The following is a 6,683-nucleotide window of genomic DNA, read 5'->3' as shown; positions in this document are numbered from 1 at the left end:
TGTGTGACCGGCTCTGCTCTCCCGTGTCTCGCAGGCTCTGTGCAGCCCCCGCCGCACGATGGAGCCGCGCTGCCCTGCCTGGCTGCAGCTGTGCCCGCGGCCGTGCCGGCTGCTGCTGCAGGCTCTGAGCTCGGGCCCCGCCGGGGCCGTGGCCGCGCTGCGGGTGCTGCAGCGGCGCCAGCCCTGCCAGGGCCCGGGGCAGGCGTTCCCCTGGCAGGCTCTCACCGCAGCCCTGTGCGCCCAGGAGCCCACGCTGGAGGGGCCCAAGGACACCCTGGTTGTGTGAGTTCAATACATTTCTAAAAACCAATGTTTTGCAGGAGTTGGAGGTGTCAGGTGCATGATTTGGGAGAACACATCCTCTTCCCCTGGTGCAGCAGTCCATACATGAAGCTGGAATCATAGCAGGGACCCACTGGTGTCCCAGCCTGTGTCTGCAAGGGCTGGTGAAGGCGTTGGGTGCCTCCTCTTGCTTGCTAGTCCTCTGCTCCACGGGGTGGGTTGGAGTCAGGACAGGGGGGATTTGCTGTGACCAGTCACCTCTCCTTTTCCAGCAAGCCACGGCTGCTGCTGCTGCCTGTTTTGTGCCAGAGAAACTTCTTCTCCCTGCTGCTCGTGGTGCAGGATGCAGTGCCAGGGGACTGCCTTCACCAGCTGCTGCAGGCCTTGGAGCAGCATTCCCATGTGGATCCCTGGGTGCAGACCCTGAGGGATCTGCTGCAGCAGCGACCGAGGGCAGAGGAGGGCTCCCCACTTCCCACTGTCCTGACTTCCACATGCCAGCAGCAGCTTAGGGGCCTGTGCCAGAAAATTGCCCAGAAGAACCCAGAGGGGCAAAGAAAATTGAACTGGTGCTTCAGCAAGCAGCCTGGTGGCCCTGCCTCTGTGCCTCAAGGTGGGAAACGCAAGAAAGTGCTGGAGGAGAGCCTGGAGTTGGACACTGAGAGAGAGGGGAAGAGGTTGCTGCTGGAGGAGGTGGCATCTGAGCCCCTGGGCCCCCAGGAATGTAGAGATGTGGCAGGGGTGGAAGAGGAGGTGCCTAAGGAGCCTTCAGGGCACACATCTACTCAGAGCACAGACAAGGCTGCTGCAGACAGCTCCCAGCAGGATGCAGCTGGGGAGCTCAGGAGGATTTCCCAGACAGAGCTGGCAGCAGAGGTGCAGTCCTTTGTCCAGGTACTGTGTAGGGTTTGGTGTCCTCTTCCAGCCAGTGAGTCTTTACAGCCTGATTCTCATTCCTTCATCTCTTTTCCCTCAGATGCATGGACAGGGGCTGAAAATGCTGCTGCTGCAGGAGTCCAGTGTAAGTGGCTAATTCTGTCTCTCTCCTGGAGCTGATGCTCTAAACAGGGTCGTGCCAGGGCCTCAGAAGGGGTGAAAAAAGAGGTGGATTTCACAGAGCCACCTGGATGGGAATAAAAAGCCCTGATGGCAGTTCCTCAGGGCTTGGGACACAGACAGCTGCCTGCACCTTGCAGGTGTGAGGAGCTGCCTGTGGGCTCAGCACTGACAGGCGTGGGGGGAAGGGAGAAGCCCTGAGGCTGTGTTTTGTGGGTTGGTTTGTTTGGTGCATTACTCAGGAGGGTTTTTCCCTCCAGCACTCCGAGCTGTGCACCCCACCCGAGCTGAGCATCCTGAGCAGCTGCTCCCCCAGCCAGGTGAGCCCAGTATCCCTGCTGCAGCTGCTGCAGGGGCCCTGCTGCTGTCCCTAATGTCCCATCCCCTCTGCCATCCCCAGCTCGAGGGGCTGTGCTCCTTCCTCCAGCTCTCCACGTGCCCAGAGCCCTTCCTGGTGCGTTTCTGCAGCTGGCTGCTGGCCCTGAGCCCTGAGCTCAGCTACACCAGTGCAGCTGTCCTGGCAGAGCAGCTCTTCCTCAGGCGAGTACGTGCCAGGGCAGGGGAGGTTTCCTGCTCCCCATTTCCCTCTCCACTGTCCCCACCTCCTGCCTTTCTGTCCCCAGGTCCTGTCCCTCACCCAGCCGCCTTCCCGACACCTCATGGCTGCCCTCACTTCCTTCTGCTCCAAGTATTCCCATCCCTTCTGCCGTGTGCTGGTGGCTGCAGTGCTGCAGGAGCCAGGGGAAGGTGTGCTGGGCTGCTGGGAGGTGTGGCTGCTTCTGGGAGCTGGAGAGGGGCCCCAGCTGTAGGGTGCTGTCTCCTGGGAAGGATTTGTCATGTGGAAGAGGTGTTAGGAGCCATGGAGCTGTGGGGCTGGCTTTTTGTGGGCTGGTGAACACTTGGGGTTGGGATGGGAGATGGGTTTACAGGCACCTGAGATGGAGTGGGAGGGTTGGCTAGGCTGGCTTCTGGCTTCTTTTTTTCCCAAAGAACAGTTTCCACCCCTCTGTGATTGCAGAGCTCCTGACAGCTCCTGATGCTCAGGCCAGAGCTGCCCCAGGGTGGCTGTGCTGGTGTGAGGAGAGAGTGAACCCCTGCCACAGTGGCATCCCCTTTTTCCAGAGACTGCTGCTCTTTAAACCCTTGCTGCAGCTGGGCAAAGGAAGCAGGATTATCCTGAGCAGTAGAAGGGGGCACTGCATGGTTTCTGCCTGTCCTGACTGGCACATACTCCTGTGAAGGGTGCCAGGAAGGGCCAGGCACATCCCCATGGATTTGGCAGCCTCTGGAGGCTCTCCCCTGCTGCTTTGCCCTTGCAGGGGCTGAGCAGACCAAGCTGATGTGCGAGCTCGTGGAGGAGTGCCTGGAGCCACACTCTGTGCAGCTGGTGCTAAGGTGAGGGGTTACAGGGTCAACAGCTCTGCCTTGGCCTCACCTGGGTGGGTCCAGCTGGCTGCAGCATTTGGGAGCACCAGCAAGGCCATGGAGCAGCACCTTTCCTCTTCACTGTCCTTCCAGCCAAGTCCTGGAGGTGCCTTTGTCAGAGAAACTCCTGCCAGTGCTGCAGGCTGTGCTGGGCCGGCAGGTGAGGGGCTCACCTTGTCCCACAGGTTTCCTTGATGTCTCCAGCAGTGCTGGAGCCAGGAGCCCCTCTCCTGCCTGCTCCTGGGTCTTTTCCAGGAGGTGCTGCCCCCTGAGCTCTTGGATCTCCTGGTGCTGACTCTGTGCCAGCAGGCTCCAGCCTTCACCACGTCCCTGAGCTTTGCCAAGCTGGTGACAGCCGTGCTCACGGTGTGCCAGAGCCAGGTGAGACAGGCTCAGCTCCTGGGACAAAGCCCAGAGCTCTCAGGTGAGCTCCTGGCAGGCAGAGCCCTGAGTTTGTGCTGCCTCCATGCCAGGTCAGCCCAGCTCAGAGGAGCAGCCTGGCTGCTGTCCTGGATCGGAGCAGTGCAGCTCTGAAGAAATCGCTGCAGGCTGTGCTGGAAGGGGCCAGGTGAGGTGGGGACAGGGGGTCCCTGTTGTCAGGCAAATTAATCCACAAACACCAGAGGTTTATGTCCAAAAAGGAGGCAGAGGAGTCCTTTTTCTTTATTCAAATAAAGGGAGAGGCCATGGGCCATTCCCCTGGTGTCTCTTGAATTTTTGGAGGATGCAGACTCCTTTTTATCCCAATTTCTCTGCCACATTTCCCTCTCTCTTTCCCCATGGGCTGAGGTACTTGAGAGGCTTCCCAGAACACCTGATACCTGAGATTCCCCTCTAATGTACAACCCTCCCTTTTAATTTTCAATTCTTATAGAAATTATAGTTTATCCCCATTGTTTCTTTCATCTTTTAATATCCAGTTTCATTTATCAGCAAACCTACAGTTTGTAAAGGTAGATATATTTTTTTTTTCCATTTATCAGTCAGTAGAATCTTTCCCATTGTTTCTTTTATCTACCAGCAGACCCACAGCTTGTTTGTAAAGATAAATCCCTCATTCCTCATGTCATGGGGGATGGCAGGCTCTGCACCCTGGGCAGCCCCAGGGGTGGGGAACCAGGAGGTGCCATGCCAGAGGTGTGCAGTGCTGTGGCAGGGGCTTTGCTCTTCTTGATTTTTGTCTTTTTTCAGGTGACCAGCAGAAGGAGTGGTGAGGTGGCAGCTTCCTTGTGTGGAGGACACTCATTGCACAGCAGCAGCCACAGCCACCCCTCCCTGGGTTCTGTTCCCACAGGGTGTCCTGGCAGCACCTGGTGTGAGGGGCTCTTGCTGGGCAGTGCCACTCCAGCCCCCCACACTCCCTGGGGCTCAGAGGGGTCTTGGTTGAACAATTAATGTGTTTCCAGGTGTTTCTGTATCTGCTCACTCAACAAGGTGACCTGGCAGGGCTGTGGGGGCCAGGCAGGACTCAACCCATGCAGGACTTCCAGGTCCTGAGTTCTTGCCCAGAACACATCACTGAACCAGGACAGACATTGATTTGAGGCTGCATGAAGTTGATAATTCTGGACTTAGTTCACTATCTTGATTTTTACCTCAGCTCATTCCAAGCCACATCCACATTCCTCCCCAACAGCCAAGCTGGTTTGGCAGTGGTGCAGGCTGGGCTGCTGCTTTATGTATCTGATCTGCTGGGATTTACAGATCTCTGGTGCAGGAGTGTGGCATTTAGCTGAATTCCAGCCGAATTTAGCTGGAAAATGTGAGTGTTCTGCTTTAAACCCACCTTTCTTTCCTGTTTGCCTGGCCTGTGAGGGGCCCTGCTGTGTGTGACACATTTCTGGTGATTATGACACTACTCATTGCCCTATTAGAAAATGCTTGTGTGGCATGTCTCTGCTCAAAGTTCTATCCTGTATTCTTGAAAGCACCCACTGGAAACCTCATCTAGGCACCTCCTGGCTGAGAACTGAAAAGTTTGGGAGAGTGAAGACTGGGGCAGGTAGAGCTAGGGTTTCAATGGAAGTTTTGAAGCATTGCATACTTGAGCTATTTAAAAATCCATAAACATCTACAAAGGGAGAAGGAGAATTAACAACATGCAGGTGTGACGTGTGACTGCTCCAGGTTTGCTCAGTAATGTTTAGATCCCAGCCAGAGGAAGGAAACTCTGAAGCATTAGGTGACATTAGCTATTAAGGCTGAGAGCACAGATTTCTTTATATAAGAATCTCCTGAGCTATTTTAGGTGACAGTGGTCTGATGAGGCTTCAAAGTCCCGCATTAGCTGGAGGATAGAAACCTCCAGGGAGCCAGATTGTTGATGTGTTTGCATTCCAGTGAGTTAGTGGCTGAGAATAGTGAAGCTATTGTAGGGCTGCCCAAAATATGACATAAATAGAAATTGTGCCATGATCATCAAGGTCTAAGCCTGCTCTTCTGGCTTTATTAGGTAGCAGGCTCTGATCTTTGCAGTTTCCCTGCAGAGCTTCTACCAAGTGACCTTGGTGTCATTGTCCCCAGTGCTCTGTCTGGCTGTGGTCACATGGAGATGGCCACTGGTTTGTGGCAAGAGCCTTCTTAGCCCTGGTTTTGCTCTTGGCTGGAGCTTATAGTGTGCTGTGGGTTCCTCTGAGGTGTTCATGCAGATAACAATCGTGTAAGGAGAACTGAGAGCAAACCTTAGGGACACTGCACATGCTTGTTTATATGGAGGCTGGCAGCAGCTGCACAGAAAACTTTACTTTTGACTCCTCTTGACCCTTTCAAGAACTTTAAAATCCATCCTGAACAGCACAGAGAGGTGCATGCAGCATAAAGCATCAGTCAGATTTTATAGTTCAGCAGAACATTGGCCAAGGGTGGTGGGAGTGCCAGGACTGGCTCTGTCCTTGTCCTGATTTAAGGGTGGTGGTAGTGAAGAGAATGGTCTGAAACTTTATCTGAGACCTCTGCTAGGCTGGAGGTAGAAGCCAGCATGTGATTTTCAGCCAGTTTATATTTGGCAGTGGTTCCTTACCTGCTTCCTCTTCTGTTTGTTGAGTTTTACATCATGTTACAGAGGGAATTCCCTTTTTGGCCTAGTAGTTCTTGGGTTTTTTTTGAAAGAAATTCATTATATGCAATTGCATGGGTTGTCTGTCCACTCTGCTGCTTCCACACCCTCCACAGGGATTTTGGAACCAGTTTCATTCCTCCACTCTTCAAGTGCCTTTGTGGGGCTGTGGTCAGGGAGCAGAGAATTTCTTTGGGGTGAGCAGAGGTGTGGGGTCCGTGGATGTTAAACCCCAGATATCAGAGCCATGTAGGAGCCTTGGGCCATGCAGCACCCTGTTGGAAAAGGCTGAAACTCAGTGGCTTTCCTGAAAATGGCCTGTGTCCATCCCCAAAGGGGCTGCCCCTCTCCAAACAGAACCTCCAGCTGGTTGTTGTGTCTGCTCTTGCAGCAGTGCCAGGGGTCACCCCACTTGTCCCTGGAGGTGACTCTGTCCAGTGACAGCCTGCTAATCTCATGTGTAATTCCCAATATGCTGATGCAGTTCTGCCTGGAAACCTGGGGGCTGTGACACCCAAATGTGAGCTCAGCAGTATTTATTTTTTTCACTCAAGATTTAAAACTGAATAAAAAGAGCAATTTTCCTTCTTGTTTGTTGTTATTTAGGGGGGAATTTTGTTGGGGTTTTTTTTTGCCAACAAGCTTTTAATCATAAGAATCATATTCTCTCTTGGGTAGCCTGGTGGCTGCCAGGTCCCTGCCAGCTCGGGGGGTCCCAGCCAGGGCCACAGAAAGGTGAATTTGAGGGAGGGCTGGGGTTCTGTTTTGTGGTTGGGCCCCTGCACAGACCTGTAAATCATGCTTGCCACATCAGTGGCAGCAGTCAGTGTCAGTCTGAGCAGCTTTCTTCCAAGAAGTGAATAAT

General features: G+C 54.1%; 1 protein-coding gene across 2 annotated transcripts; it reads left to right on the top strand.

Annotated features, from left to right (window-relative positions):
- Positions 1–40: 40 nt before the first annotated feature.
- On the top strand, positions 41–6,402 carry FANCE (FA complementation group E). 2 transcript variants are annotated; one of them, XM_056511363.1, is made up of 11 exons: positions 41–282; positions 555–1,176; positions 1,259–1,303; positions 1,599–1,658; positions 1,739–1,882; positions 1,962–2,085; positions 2,658–2,733; positions 2,857–2,923; positions 3,019–3,144; positions 3,237–3,331; positions 3,955–6,402. In XM_056511363.1, exons 1-11 carry the CDS (start codon positions 59–61, stop codon positions 3,956–3,958), a joined length of 1,587 nt encoding a protein of 528 aa, XP_056367338.1. In that variant the 5' UTR covers positions 41–58; the 3' UTR covers positions 3,959–6,402. The 2 variants fall into 2 exon arrangements, with proteins under 2 accessions (XP_056367338.1, XP_056367339.1); XM_056511364.1 differs by having other exon boundaries at positions 3,237–6,402.
- The last annotated feature ends 281 nt before the right edge of the window (positions 6,403–6,683 follow it).

This window comes from Oenanthe melanoleuca, chromosome 26, assembly GCF_029582105.1.
Source record: "Oenanthe melanoleuca isolate GR-GAL-2019-014 chromosome 26, OMel1.0, whole genome shotgun sequence".
NCBI classification, from domain to species: domain Eukaryota; kingdom Metazoa; phylum Chordata; class Aves; order Passeriformes; family Muscicapidae; genus Oenanthe; species Oenanthe melanoleuca.
Note: the sequence above shows the minus strand (reverse complement) of the source record. Positions and strands in the feature narration are given on the sequence as shown.